The 14,646-nt window shown below is 36.9% G+C and overlaps 1 protein-coding gene across 5 annotated transcripts in view; it reads right to left on the reverse strand.

The window, feature by feature from the left end:
* The window catches only part of Pcdh15 (protocadherin related 15), an 840,767-nt gene that overhangs the window by 344,232 nt on the left and 481,889 nt on the right, over nt 1-14,646 (reverse strand). For all 5 annotated transcript variants that reach the window (XR_007974376.1, XM_052163513.1, XM_052163511.1 and 2 more), the window contains exon 10: nt 3,870-3,982. Coding sequence is in view for 4 of the 5 variants with exons in the window: in XM_052163513.1 (XP_052019473.1) it covers nt 3,870-3,982 (113 nt within the window). In the remaining variant the exon portion in view is untranslated. The remainder of the gene's footprint in view (nt 1-3,869; nt 3,983-14,646) is intronic.

Here is a 14,646-nt window from a genome sequence, read left to right on the forward strand (position 1 = left end):
CCAGCTGTGTGATGTCTGACACCTCTAGCCTCTGCAGGCACCTGAACTCACCTGTGCACACACACCCTACCCACATAATTAAAAGTAATAAAAAATACAATTTGAGAAGAAATGCATTGCCAACTGTCATCTGCAAAGATCAAGAGAAATTAATGAGATACATTTAATATGGAAGAACTTTGGCATGCCACAGGCCAACAGGCTATGAGGGGGCTTCTTCCATGTGGATACATTTTCTTTTTTTTTTAAAGATGTATTTATTTATTATATGTGAATACACTGTAGCTATACTTTAGAAACTCCAGAAGAGGGTGTCAGATCTCATTACAGATGGTTGTGAGCCTTTATGTGGTTGCTGGGATTTGAACTCAGGACATTTGGAAGAGCAGTCAGTGCTCTTAAATGCTGAGCCATCTCTCCAGCCCTGGATACATTTTCTAAGCAATTGTCTTAATACTGTGACTTAGACCTCTAACCTGAAGAAGGAGATAGAGTTCAAGGAGAGGGAGCAGAGTGTAGCCTGATACAAAGAGGCTACTAGTGCTTAAGATAGTGCTACATATTTAATATATAATATTATACAATAATATATTATATACCAGATATGTACATATCATACATAATATACAATATCACATATATATGTATATATATATATATGTATTATATTATGCCTGCGGCTCTGAATAAATTAGGATGTTTGTGCCAGACACATGAGGAAGTCACCAAGTGCCACCAGGAAGCTCAAGATACCATAATGCAATGCTAGCAGTTTCACTGTGGCCCTTGCTTAATCAGATTTTAATAAAAGCTTTTAATCAAAGGGATTTAGATGAAATGCAATTATTCTTTAAAGAGCTGAGAGACAACAATGAATTATTAATAATTTATTCATCCGATCTCGCTTAATAATTCAAGATTTTTGCCTTGTACCGGATGCCTAGTATATAAATACTACTTTGATTATGCTATACTAAAGGCAGCGAATTTTCCACAACTTGTTAAAGATTCTCTGCGCATGCGCTAAACCTGTGGTCATCTGACATCTGAAATACGTTTTTGTATTTCTATCTCACAGGAATTGAGTGGCCGTTGCTTTCAGGAGGATGATGGGGAAGGATGAGATTGGTCACAGTCCAAACTGGGATGCCATTGATAGTGGGTGTATGTCATGGATAAATGACTCAAAGACCATGGTCCATAAATGGAATCATGCTGGGAGAGAGCAAATGACAGCTTCCCATCCTCAGTGTGTCCCACCTTTTCAATATCCTCAGACACGAACAGCTACCTAAAGTCTGGAAGTCTGTTTTGCAGTGGGGGTGTCCATCTCTTTTATGTTGCCTGCGCTTGGTTGTTTACTAGGTTGGCTGAAGTTTCTTAACAACCCAACTTTGTCTTCGAGGCTTCACTTTTTATTTGTCAGCATAATAAACCACTGGCAGAAGCAGCAAGAAATAAAGTTGAGAAATCTCTGGTTCGTGACACAAACCAATCTGTTAGTGTACCATGTCCCTTTTAAAGATAGGATGTTTCTTCAGTCCATCGGCAGACATGGTCCTAGCTTACTCTTCTCAGCTTCCCAATCAGAAATTTGCATCAAATCCAACCACAATGGTCAACCTTCTACAGTCAATGAAAAGCAAAACACTTACGTAGGAAAAAAAATAAAGAAAATGAAATATTTACTACTGAGAAGGACTGTGGGACTGTGGCATTTCAAAGAGTGCCAGGGTTGTGCAGCCGCTATTTTCAGCCATTGTTACTTTTGCAGTTGATAGTTTTGGCTCATGGTTCAATCACAGGACCTCTGGGTTATCGCAGCTTGGACCCAGAGATGTCTGTAAAATCCTGTATTGATAGTCTAAAGTGTTACTAGAACATCAACACTTACCTGTTCACACTTCTAATTGATTTTTTTTCCTGTAATCGATGGACTGAGTTATACCACCCTAGGATGTTTCAGGACAACTGCTATGCATGGTTAAAGGAAATAGATTTCGTGTTTAAGATGAAGCAATTGGGAAACAATACTCAGACACCTTTCAATATTCCTACACAGATAAGCATCATGGGACCCAGGGAGACAGACATAGGAAGTGGATAGATATTGCTTAACTTCCATGCTGTCCCATGATAATTACAAATCAATGCCAAAAGAGGCCCCTGTGTGTCAGTGCTTTGTACAAAGGGAGACAATAGCGTGCCTTTGCTGAGGGACATTCGAGGGGGTTGTGTCTCTTGTGTGTATCCAGAAGGTGCTCTACCTTGTCTTTTCTGTTGACTGCTTACAGCAAGGTACATTGTGCTTCTAATTGTTGTTGTCAAACACACATCTGCTTTCATTCATTGGCTAAAAAATAAATAAAATAAAAAAAAAATCTCTTGACTCATCAACACTAAGCTTAGGGTAGTCTTCAAAGAAATCTTTGAAACTCCATATAATTGAGCAATTTTTTTGGTCTTCTTTTATTTGCTCTCTCTCAGCAAGATAAAGGTCTAGAGTAAGGGAGACTTAGCCACTTTGACACTATTAGTTCTTCAAGGACAAAGCATTATTAGATAAAGATGTTACCCATTACACATATATTATAAAGTGAGGTAAGAAACTATTATGTACTATGAACTAAAGTGAAATGACTTTAGTATAAGTTGGACTTACATATATTTAATCCAGACGAGCATCTGATTAAAGCAACTGCATATCTGTGCAGTGAAAAGAGCCCCAGTTTGGATTAAATAAAGCCAAATCCAGTCTTTCTTCTGCTCAGGATTAGCCGTGTGTCTCTGTGACAATCACTGACCCTGAGCTTCAGAGCCACATACAGTGGTGTGAATAAGACAGCCAGGGGCTGGTGCCCAGCCAAGGATGATCTGTAAAACCAACATCCCCAGAGTGCCTCTTCAGCAAGCCCCCTTTCTCCGTTTCCTCTGTATTTAAAATTTTTATTTAATTAGGTAATTTATTTATGTGGCTCTGGGGATTGGAACAAGGGATTCATGGATGCCTGGTAAATGTTCTACCATTGAGCCAATGTCATATTAATATTTTCAGTTATTTTTTTTAAACGAGGGTATCAGTGGGCTTCATCTTGTATCTAATTATAGGGCATGTGTGTATGAAGATACCATGTAGTATGTATGAGATTTATTCAGCGTTTATTGTTGTGCTATCTTTTCCTTATAATTATCCTCATTCAGTATTTATTTTCACTTAGCCAATTCTTATTCTTCCTTTAAAATGAAATCTTAAGTCTTAATGGTCTAATGTTGGCCGTCAGGATTAACCCATTTACACAGTTCTTCTTCTGTGATTTCATTATAATCAGTATTATTATTAAGTAATAATCACTAAATATTACATTTAAAAATGCAATATTGTTTTAATGTCAAGTAGATCCCCTGAGATTGAAATTTCCTTTCAGTTCTAGATTCATCTTTCAATATAAAGAAGATAGCAAGGCATACATTTAAAAATCCCAGGAAGAGCAGAAATTTTCAGTGTTTATGCTAGAAAAAGCAACAGCACCAAAATAATATATAAGGCATATCATATTTTAATGTTGCAATTGTTTATCTTTCATATCCAGCAATTATTTTATAAAAAATAAATGTTAAAATATAAAGTATGATCTATTAATTAAACTTATGTATCTTTGACCAATGCACACATGTGCATGCAAGCACGTGCATACATATTGAATACTACTATAAGTATAGCTTTAGAGAAAAACATTCAATGTTTATAGATAAAAATTAGTTATTGTGGCTCATATTTATTCTTATTTTTAAAACACAAGAGGTCTACAGTAGCCACCTAATAAGGATTAGCATTTCATAAATAGAAATAAGATTTTAGTTTAATTTACCTTGATAACCAAATCAAATTTTTGATGGAAGTCTCTGTTTACTGGCTCCAGGAGAGTGAGTTCTGCAGTCCTGGGGTGCATGTGGAAGAAGCGTGGGTAATCCTCAGGGGTGCCTGTGAGACAAGAGACTCCGTTCAAAACTGACAACCCACAGAAACCCACTCATCTGAGTCATCTCTATCCTTCATTAACTAAGCAACACAGTTACAATCTCATCAGTAAATTAAGTTTATAAACCATCCAGTGTACGGATAGCGGATACAAATGAGATATATAATTAATTGTTCTGTGGGTTATAGAAGGAAAGATATTTGGATGATTTTCCTGAAATTCTTTTTATTAAGAGAGCTCTTTAATTATTTTGGAAATTGGTCATATGGAAAGAGACATGGAGGAGAGGAAGAGTGAATTTTGGAGTATAAAATTACATTTTGATCCCTCATAAATCTTAATTATACCCTTCATCAGTTTTCAACATATGTTATACCACATGAAGACTAGAAATTTCAACCAAATATCAAGATGCCTAGGATCTAGAGCAGGGAAGATTTTTTTTGTTTTGTTTTTTTGTTTTTTTAAGATCAGTGTTCAGGTGAGTATACAAACTATTGAAATTTAATTTATTATTTATTCTCTGATTTTCAACTATTGCTTTTTAAATTGTTATTTTATTTATTTACATTTCAAATGTTATCTCCTTTCTCAGTTTCCCCTCCTCAAACAGCCTATCACATTCCCCTCGCCCTGATTTGATGAGGGTTCTTCCCCACCCTCCCACCCACTCCTACCCCACTGCCCTGGCATTCCTCTACGATGGGGCATAGAGCCTTCACAGGACCAAGGGCCTTCCCTCCCATTGATGCCAGATAAGGCCATCCTCTGCTACATATTTTGGTTATGTATTGATATTTCTTAAATGCAGGCGTTTTAATCCATTGAGATATTTTTGTTATAGCAATGTTTCTTTTTTTTTTTTTTCCTAACTTTGCCTGTTTCACCTTTCCCTGTGTGTTGGAATATCCTTGTTCCCAAAGTAAAGAAACGTCAGGTCAGAGTCGTCAGATATAAAAGTCAAATAGTATTACATTAATAATTAAGCACATCAGTAACCACCAGTGACCCAGGCAATAATTTATACTTGTAATGGGGTCATGGAAATTAGAGAGATTAAATATTCCTACCAAAGAGAAATTTATGTTTACTTATTTCAACAATGGTATGTAATTATTCTTGATACTATAGAGAGATTTATTTATAGTCAAAATTGACAGCAACGAGTTGAAGAGGCTGGGGGAGAGTATACAGAGAATACACAGAAGGAAAATGCAGTGTTTTAGTCATATCCACTGATAGGTTCCTCTGCACTTCAGAACACAGACATAGATTTAGTTGCACTGAGATTTGACCTCTCAGTTTGGACACATGTGGTATGAATAAAGGGTATTGCAAAACCTGGGAAGGACTTGGCACGACTGACCTGTACCAAAGCCTTGTTTATAACAGCACTGGAGATGGACCCTAGAGTCTTCCTCCTTCCCCCTGATTAGTACTTTGCCACTGCGTACATCCTCAGCTCAGCATCATAGGAATATCATTATTGCGATAAATACCTATCTGAAATCTATAGTAAGTCATCTGGCTAATTAAATGGCAATGTATCTTTGAATAAATGCTATACCCATCCATCCATATTCACCCATATATGTAATTTTTAACTCTCAGGGCACTTATCTTTAGATAACTAAATTGTACTTAGAAAAATGGCCCACTATTAAGGGATATATAGCATATTGAAATGGAAAGATCATAATATTAAATATTGATGAGAGAGAGAGAGAGAGAGAGAGAGAGAGAGAGAGAGAGAGAGAGCAATTAAATGACAGGTGACAGAGTGGTATAAAATTGAGACTTGATTGATGATTACTGTTTTATTTTGGAGCCCATAAATAAGTCCTATGTAATTATAACACAGATTGGATTTAAATCTCAAAAATATCAATCTACATATGAACTCATTTTGCTGACAAATATGACCGAATATGTTTACGTTTCTAAATTCATAATGTTAAAGACAGTAGTGATTTACTGATCATTATGGAGGGTGGTTGGCACCATTTGAAGAGTAGAAAAATCAGATAACATACCAGCCTTTTTTAAAAACGATCATCAGCTATACTGGGAAGACACAGAACTGATAGCACACATTTGCTGATGTATCTCCCTAACTTCAAAAGGAAATAGTTGGATATCTTATCCTAATGAATACGGCCAGGACAGAAAAATTAGAGATTACATTAAGATGTGTACAGTACTCATACCAGGATGTCAGGGCTCATGTTTTTACTCTAAGATGACTATGAGAGTGCCTTAGAATAAGTTAAATAATTAATTACGTGACACTTGAATTCTAGCACTTGTTATAAAAGTGTTGGAAATGGATAGAAATAGCAAAGGGACACGGACACAGGATTAAATGTAAGATAAGACTATTTCTATCTTAAATCTTGAGTTAGAAGTAAATGTATAATATCTCATGTTATAGTTTAGCATTAAGAAGCAACATGCACACCCCCATGGCTTTGCACTCTGAAATGGCTCAGAAGCAGTGACCAACCTTGGCAATCAGGTTGACTTGGGGTGGTAAATTTCTTTTATCAGATGTAATTAATTTACTTAAGGATGTTTTTCCTCTCTGGATCAATGGCCTAAATTCTAAAGAACTCTGAACTCTTTCCCTACAGGTGACAAGAAGGATTTACAAGAGACCCAAGCTGCTACCCACTTTTTGAGAGCCAGTAAGAAAGGTTTCCCTCCTGACCTGCAACAGACCAAGTATGTTTAAGTTCCTAATTTCATCATATTAAAGACAGTAGTTCTCTACTGATCATGTGGGGGTGGTGGGGGTGGTGGTGGTGGTGGTGGTGGTGGTGGTGGTGGTGGTGATTGGCTCTATTTGAAGAGTAGAAAATCAGATAACAGATCAGATTTTTTAAAGATGCTCAGCTATACTGGGAAGCCAAAGAACTGAAAGCACACATTTCTTTTTAATGAAATTATTCAGGCTGCGCATGAAAAATACAAGCCCAATAATAACAGAAAGGGCATAAGGATACCCCATCATATTTACAGGATGCAGTCTTCCTAAGGAACCAATAATGGGAAGGTTGATCTCGGCTTTCAATACTGTGAGGAAACACTTTTCAATGTGTTTGCATTTATCTGCGTGCCATGTCTATTTTCATGTGTGCTCTGGGATGACAACACAAAAGAGGTTACACATCATCCATAAAATGGCTTCAGCAGCAGAGACAACAACAACACAACATCATTTACTCTTTATAGTAAATCTAAGAGGCAGCCAGGTGGAATCAGAGAGCACAATGTGTTCTGTGGAGAATCTCAATAAACTTCAACTTATGTTTCCAATAAACACAACTAAGGAAACAAAAACAATTGGAAGAAAATCAGTGTAAATTCAAAATGGTTCAATAGAAATATTATTTACAATACGAGGGCATTATTTGGAACTTTGCTATCCTGCCTGGTGTACTTGCAAAAGAAAAAGACAAAAATAAAAAAAAAAACTTGGAAAGTGTAAGTATATTTGCAAGAAATCTGTGATGAATAATGATGAATAGCAGACACTTAAGCAGTTATTTTATGGATATTTTTAATAGATATTTGTGGATTAATAAGCTATGTTTGAAGCCCTACTCACGGTAATAAGATAGAAGAAATGGAAGGGAATACAGACATAAAGACAACTATACTCCGTTCATCATTTCTTAAGTAACAACAGATGAAAAAAATTGATTTTCTCACATTTTTATATATTTCCATTGAAACTTATTAAAGTACAGTATAATTCAGAGTTGGCTCTGATGGCCTCACCAGCCATCTCTTCAGAGTAGAATGTAGTGGGGATATGCTGGAAGGTTAGCCAAGAACATAAACGAGTTATAAAACTTGGCTGATCTGGGAAAAGGGCTTTAGCTCTCTGAGAGAAACATGTATTAGCTGATAACTCTGGGTTTACTGTGGGGGAAACATTGTAATCTTTTTATTTATAAATCTTCTTCATCTAAGTGCCAAACAGCCCTGTGGGGAAGATGTTATTACTGGATCTATGAAGAACGGAATACTCAGAGAGATTAAGAGGGAGAATAAGTTGAACTCTCACAGCTGGTAAGTGAATAAAGCAGGAGTCTACCATATCTGTTTGCTGACCCCAAACCCCTCTCCAACAGGTCATAAAGTCCCACCTAATAAATTACACAACTAGGTTTATTGGCCTGTTGTCGAAGGTAGATTTGTAGAAATGATTACAGCATGCTAACAGAATAAATGTGTGCCTAGAGGTCTAAAAAAAAAAAACAAATCTAGAGTAAATGTGGCACTTTAATATTCTGTAGTTTTTAAAAATATGATGCTTTACTAAGGAGAACTAAAATATGATATTTCTATATTAATTATATACAAATGTTTATACTTATCTGAAACTCTTGAGTACAAACAACTTCAATGGCTCAAATTTTAATGCAAATTTGAAAGCTCTATCCCAAACGAGTTAAAATATGAACACAGTGTTATAGTGAATTTCAGAATGTCATTATATTATGGTCGATAGAACCGATGCTATGCACGTGAAAACCATATATACAAAACAGGTCTACATTTCTACCTTCATAGTTCTGTGAAAGGAAGGACAAACTAAGCCCTGTGTCATGTTTACAATGCTGAATTTAATGTGTTTTCTGTGAGAAAACTACAATTACTTTACCAGAAACTTCATACATTTTAAAAGTATAATGTCATGTTGATGCAGGTACCACTGTCACTATCAAAGCAAGGTCCCTGTCAACCATTGCACGATGGCTCCTGACTGCCCTTCTCCGCTGTGCACTTATTTTCCAGCATGTGTGATTTTTGTGACATCAGGTACATCGACCATGACCACCTTGTGATTCATATTCTTTTCTGTATTTATGGGCCATTTCTTTTTGCTTTGGATTTTTTTCTATTTTATCCACACACATTGTGTTTATATGAGGACTCCAACGACATTCAGGCCAAGATGCAGCTTCTATACCATTGTTCTACACATCAGTGGATGGGCACAGATATTTCTTTATCTTGGATAAATAGCCAGAGTGAGAACCCCTAGCAGATGTTGAGTCTAAATATTTCACATACTCTTTAGGGCAGCACAGTTGCAAAGGTCTCAGATGTGGGTGCTGTGTAATCATTACCTCAACGGTTATTAACATGGGCTATGGTCAAAATGCCCTCCGTGAGATTCTTGTCTCAGCTGCCAGATTTGCTCACTGTCTCTAGGGTCTCTTTCCTAAGGACCCATTTAGATGAAATAATGCAGTTCACAGGTTTCTTCAACCTATTATAAAGCATTAGAGATGTTGCCAAGTATCTTGGTTGATTAATACCATTTTTCCCCATTTTTGATGATGCTTCTCTTTTGAGGGAAAAGAAAGTTTTTGCACAGTGACTGCATCAATAGTCACTCCAATCCAGCACTGCATGGTAGTTCCATCTTCTCCATATGTTTCCTAGAAACTGATGAGGTCAGTTTTCACATCTGGGCAACTCAGATAGGAGTGCAGTAATGCTCACCAAGTTCTTAATTAGCTTTCCTTCCAAGGTAAATAAAGTAAAAGAACTTCATCTACTTATACATAGTTTATATGTTTTCTATGATAATATCTACTCAAACTTTAGTTAAATTATAATTGAGTTGTCTTTCTTATGACCTTGTTATCCTATACATTCCCCAGTGAAAGCCTTTCTTACATTTTGCTAATCTAGACCTTTTGCTATCACCTGTCTTGGTAAGTCAGTTAACAACATTCTTTGAATATCAAAATGAATTTTTATTTTGGTAGTGTCAAATGTTATATTTTCTGTTTCTGTGTCAGCATTTTGCTGTATGTGAGACATAAGAGATAATTCCAAGACAATTAAAAATTTCACATCTATTGTTTGCTAGGTGAGGTATATAGCTCTATATCTTAGATATGGGGATAGAATGGCCTTCATGTCGATTTGCATACAGGGGTATGGACTGTGATGTAAATGCACTTGATTTTGTTAGATGATCTAGTTGTTGGGCATTGCTGGGGGTGAAGGTGAGCTACTTGTGGGACCTCCATCTCCAGTATCTCCATTAACTCACTCTGGGCTTTGTGCTCTTTCTCAGTGTCTTGACATCCTTAATGGAACTTTCTAAGAGCCCAGACCACCTCGCTGTGAGCACAGAGCTAATGGCTCTCTGATTACATAAAGTGCCTGGAACAAAGGCCACTTTAATGATATTCCTGCCTCTCACATGTCTTCAACAGTTTCTTGAACTGAAGAAGGAACTTTCTATTAAAAAAAAATTTAGTTTCAAGACAAGCACAAGTTCAATTGTCTGGGTTTGAACAAACAGATTTCCATCTAAAAATAACATTATCATTACTGTTTATTATACTGAAGATATATTTTCATTATACTAAAGAGGTATATTTAGATATTATATATATATATGTATGTATGTGTGTGTATGTAAAATTCTGCCTAATTCTGATTTATATATGCAGAAATATAGGTCTTGCTTATTGCTGCCAGGAAGACATGAAAATTAACGATTTTCTCAAAGCTAGCATTATCATAAGTAATGATCAATTTTACAAGTGCCAATCAAATATTACTAATGAATACCACCCAATCCAAAAACAACTTTACTGTGTAATTTATCTGCAACTGGTTGCCTATGAATCCCTTTCAGTGATGAATGAATGCTGAGTGCCTTGGAGAAGTGAGGGCATCAGCATATCAAATTATCCAAGGGCACAAGTGCCTTCAGAAAAACAAGGTCCACTTGGACCACTGGGATTATCACATTCAGAAAATGTTCAGTCCAAGAAACAAGTCTCCATCTGTATGGAAATGCTACTCCATAGACATCTCCAAAGCTCTCCAGATTCACCAGTGAATCCTTGTTTTGCTTAGTCTTGGAATAAGCACTAGTATCATCACATTCCTCTGATTTGAAGTTCAAAGGCTACTCCTTTAATATTGCATTCCTCTTATGTTAAGTCCAAAGGTTTCTCCTTTGTAGAAAATAAAATTACTTCGGATTTTAATATTATTTTTCATCGGGCTTAAAAATATGCATTTGCCTGAAATTACCCTTGGTGTTCCAGTTCTTAGGATACTTATTGTCTCTAATGTCCTGCTCATCTGTCCCAGTGAAATACACTGTGGAGAAAAAGCACGATAGGGAAGGGAAGATGTAGCTTATGGATGATGTACAAATTATATAGTGTTTGAAAGGCCAACACATGGGACGATTCATTTTTAAGGTGTTTTGTACCATGTAAAGACAAGGGAAAATCAAGTAGGCAGGCAAGCAGGCAGCCAGGCAGGCAGGCAGGAAGGCAGGCAGGCTGGTAGGCAGCAGACAGGCAGCAGACAGGCAGGCAGGGAGGAGGGTGAGCAGGCGGACAGGCAGCAGACAGGCAAGCAAACAAGCAAACAAGCAAACAAGGAAAAACAATGAAAAGCCTGACCTCTCCACTTCATAATCGTGGACTCCATAAGACAGCACAAGCTGTCTTTTGAGACATTGTCTTCAACTTTTTAATGGACATATACATGACAATCCACACATTTCTGTGACTTCTCCTGTGTCATTGTATATATACCCTGCTGTGTGTAATGCTTAAGGATACTTATTAGGATTCATGAAGGTTTATAAACAAATTTGAAATAAGTTTTTTGGCTTTACTCTTTTCATCCTTAACTAGTTCACGAAACCAACTTTTAAGTTGCCATAGTATTTAAAATATTATTATATGTCATAATTCCATGACCAGCCAGAAAAGTAGATTTTAACAACATTATAGTCTAGATTACAACATGCCTAAACGGCATTTAATACCATTAATTATTACTTGTGTCATAATTACTGTTCACACAATAGTGAAATCAGTAGCTTTTCACACTGCTTAGAAGTAAACTTCTATCCTATGATGCTTGTGTTAATGACTATGTTAAAATGATACTTGCTATTTTGGAAAACTTAGGAACATAATTAGAAGCAAGAAACTCTCACATATACACAATATTTCCACACAAGTCATTGGGTTATTCTGCTTAGGATGAGGTTTGGAAGGCCTTTTTTTTTTTTTTTTTTTTTTTTTACTGTCGTTAATGATTAATCTGCTGTCTCAGGTCTGGTGCATCTTGACATTGCTACCCAACCTCTACAGGATGTGAGAGGAAGTCACATGATATTTAGACACATGTTTATACACATACTGAACATTTGTAGAATGAACAGACTTTAGTTTTCCTTTTCTCCTGATGGTGATTATTTCTCCTTGTGGTAATTATTCAAGGACACTGATCTTACTGACAGTGCTGGTAAAGTGTTTTATAACCATTTACAAGAACTCCCTACACCGATTCAACACTCCCACTCATTGTTTCTATGCAAGGATTAGTGACCATCTAATGTCATGTGTTATATGGAGTTTCAGTGATACAGGAAGACAGAACACATACTCTCTGGCCATGGCCTGCAATGAGCAATAGTTTTTGACAACTTCTATAAAATGTTTTTGATGTGACTAAGGTAACTATTGCTATTAGTATGATATTAAAACCTGTAAGGTGGGGGCTAGAGAGACAGCTCAGCAGGTAAGAGCACTGTCTATTCTTCCAAAGGTCCGGAGTTCAATTCCTAGCAACCACATGGTGGTTCACAAACATCTGCAACAAGATCCGATGCCCTCTTGTGATGTGTCTGAAGATAGTGACACTGTATTCACATACATAAAATAAATAAATAAATCTTTTTTTTTAAAACCTGCAAGGTAAAAAGAAATTGAAATAGATCTAACTGATTTAATTCATCTGGCACAACAGTTTTATGGTACTCTGTTGGAGTCTCTGCTTTGTTTTATGTTTGAGGTTTTGTCTAGGGTACAATGAAATCCACCTATAGCCGAAGACTATAGTTTATATAATTCCAATAATCTTCCACTTAATCAGCCTTACAGAATGATGTATACTAGAGAGCAAGCTCTCCAGTTGACACTGAGAAGACCATTTTGTTTCCTGTAACTCGAGAGGAGACTGGCTTATAGATAATGATTTGATTTGGATTTTGTAACACCAAATAGTCTCTCTTCACATCCTTCTGCATTTTCCTTCTCAGCTGAAGGTGTTCTTCATCACCATTAGTGAAACTTTAACTTCAGTGACACTTCTCAATCTCTGTCTAGTTTCTTTTAGGGCTGCTGTTTCTTTGTTGCGATTCTGTATTTGTTCAGGCAACATTCCTCTGCTCTGCGTTATGTCTTTGCAAGTGCCTCTGTTTAACATTTCATAGACATAACTAGGAGACTGAAAGTCTTTGTTCAGTGGGCTAAGGTTTGGTCTTCCTGAGGAAAACACTATTTGACTTAATTTTCTATCTACAACAACCATATTTACTGTCTCTCTCTTGTTTAATTTGATTCCTTCATATCTGTGCATTGCAAATTGTATTATGTGGGAACTGAAGACATTATATTAACGTATGTTGATGTACTACTGCTGGATGTCATCTGCTTTATGCTCTGCCATGTGTACTCGAAGGATTGCACAGGGCTTTGTTCTGTTTTGTTTTACACACAGTGCCCAACAAACTTTCTATCCCTTCCAGAGAGCTCTCTGTGACTGAGTAGCATCTTTACTCTTCAGATATGTTGTCTGGAAAGCCTTCTAAAATGAAGATCTTGTCAGTTGCTGTTTGAGGGGGAGGGTCTGCAGGTCAGCAAGAGGGCAGAGGCCTTTCCAAGTGTTTTTTTTTTCTATATGTATACCCAGCCTAAGTCTTGCTGTTGCTCTAGGTTCCAAGAGCCATGTAGATGATGTTTTTATATCCCCAATGGATTCTGTTCTCTATCAGTTAAATTTTTTACTTATTTACAATTTCCCTTAACTGTTGCCCAATGTGTTAGTCAGTCAAAATTCCAAGGCACTTGCTGCAAGTGTTTTGGCAAATGACTATGTGGAGAAACAATTTTCCCTTTGGAAACACGAGAGACCCTTTTCTAATCATGCTTCTAGGGAGCCCCTGGAAAGGTTAGAGTGTGACAATTTTGGTAAAGGAGGCCCTGGGAGATCTCTAGCTTTATCATGTTCATTGCAATGGCTGACAAGTTGTGTTGAAAAACCGGGCTGCTACAGGGCGTGGTGAACTCGAAGGTCACTGGCATTATCAAGATTTAGTTGCTTTGCCTATATATTCAGTAAGAAATGTGGAACCTTCATTAATTTTCTGACAAAGTTGAGTTGGGCTGTCCTTTTCATTCCTTTCCTTTCCTCTAGCTTGTTTCTTTCTTCTTTCCTGTCCCTATCTGCTTTTGGAGGGGGTATATTAGTTAGCTATGTGTCACTATGATAAAATACCTGAGACAGACTACTTATTGCATAAATATACCCCAGTTATTGAGGATCAAGTGTAAGATCACATGGCCCATTGCTTCAGGACCCTGCTAGGAGTGGCAGATGGGAACTGCAAATTAGAGTGAGTGACAGAAAGAGGAGACAAATCCCCCCAGTCTTCATCCTCTGCATGTCTGTGGTGACCCAAGGACTCCATTGGACCACTTTGTACATGTATACTGCACCCATAGTGCGACAATCCCAGACACTAATGCTTTCCATGTGACCTTTTGGGAATAGTTATCCAATCAGGTGGGGGTAAATCTTCAAAGGTCTTTACAAGACA

This window comes from Apodemus sylvaticus, chromosome 19 (genome assembly GCF_947179515.1).
Source record: "Apodemus sylvaticus chromosome 19, mApoSyl1.1, whole genome shotgun sequence".
Classification (NCBI taxonomy): Eukaryota; Metazoa; Chordata; class Mammalia; order Rodentia; family Muridae; genus Apodemus; species Apodemus sylvaticus.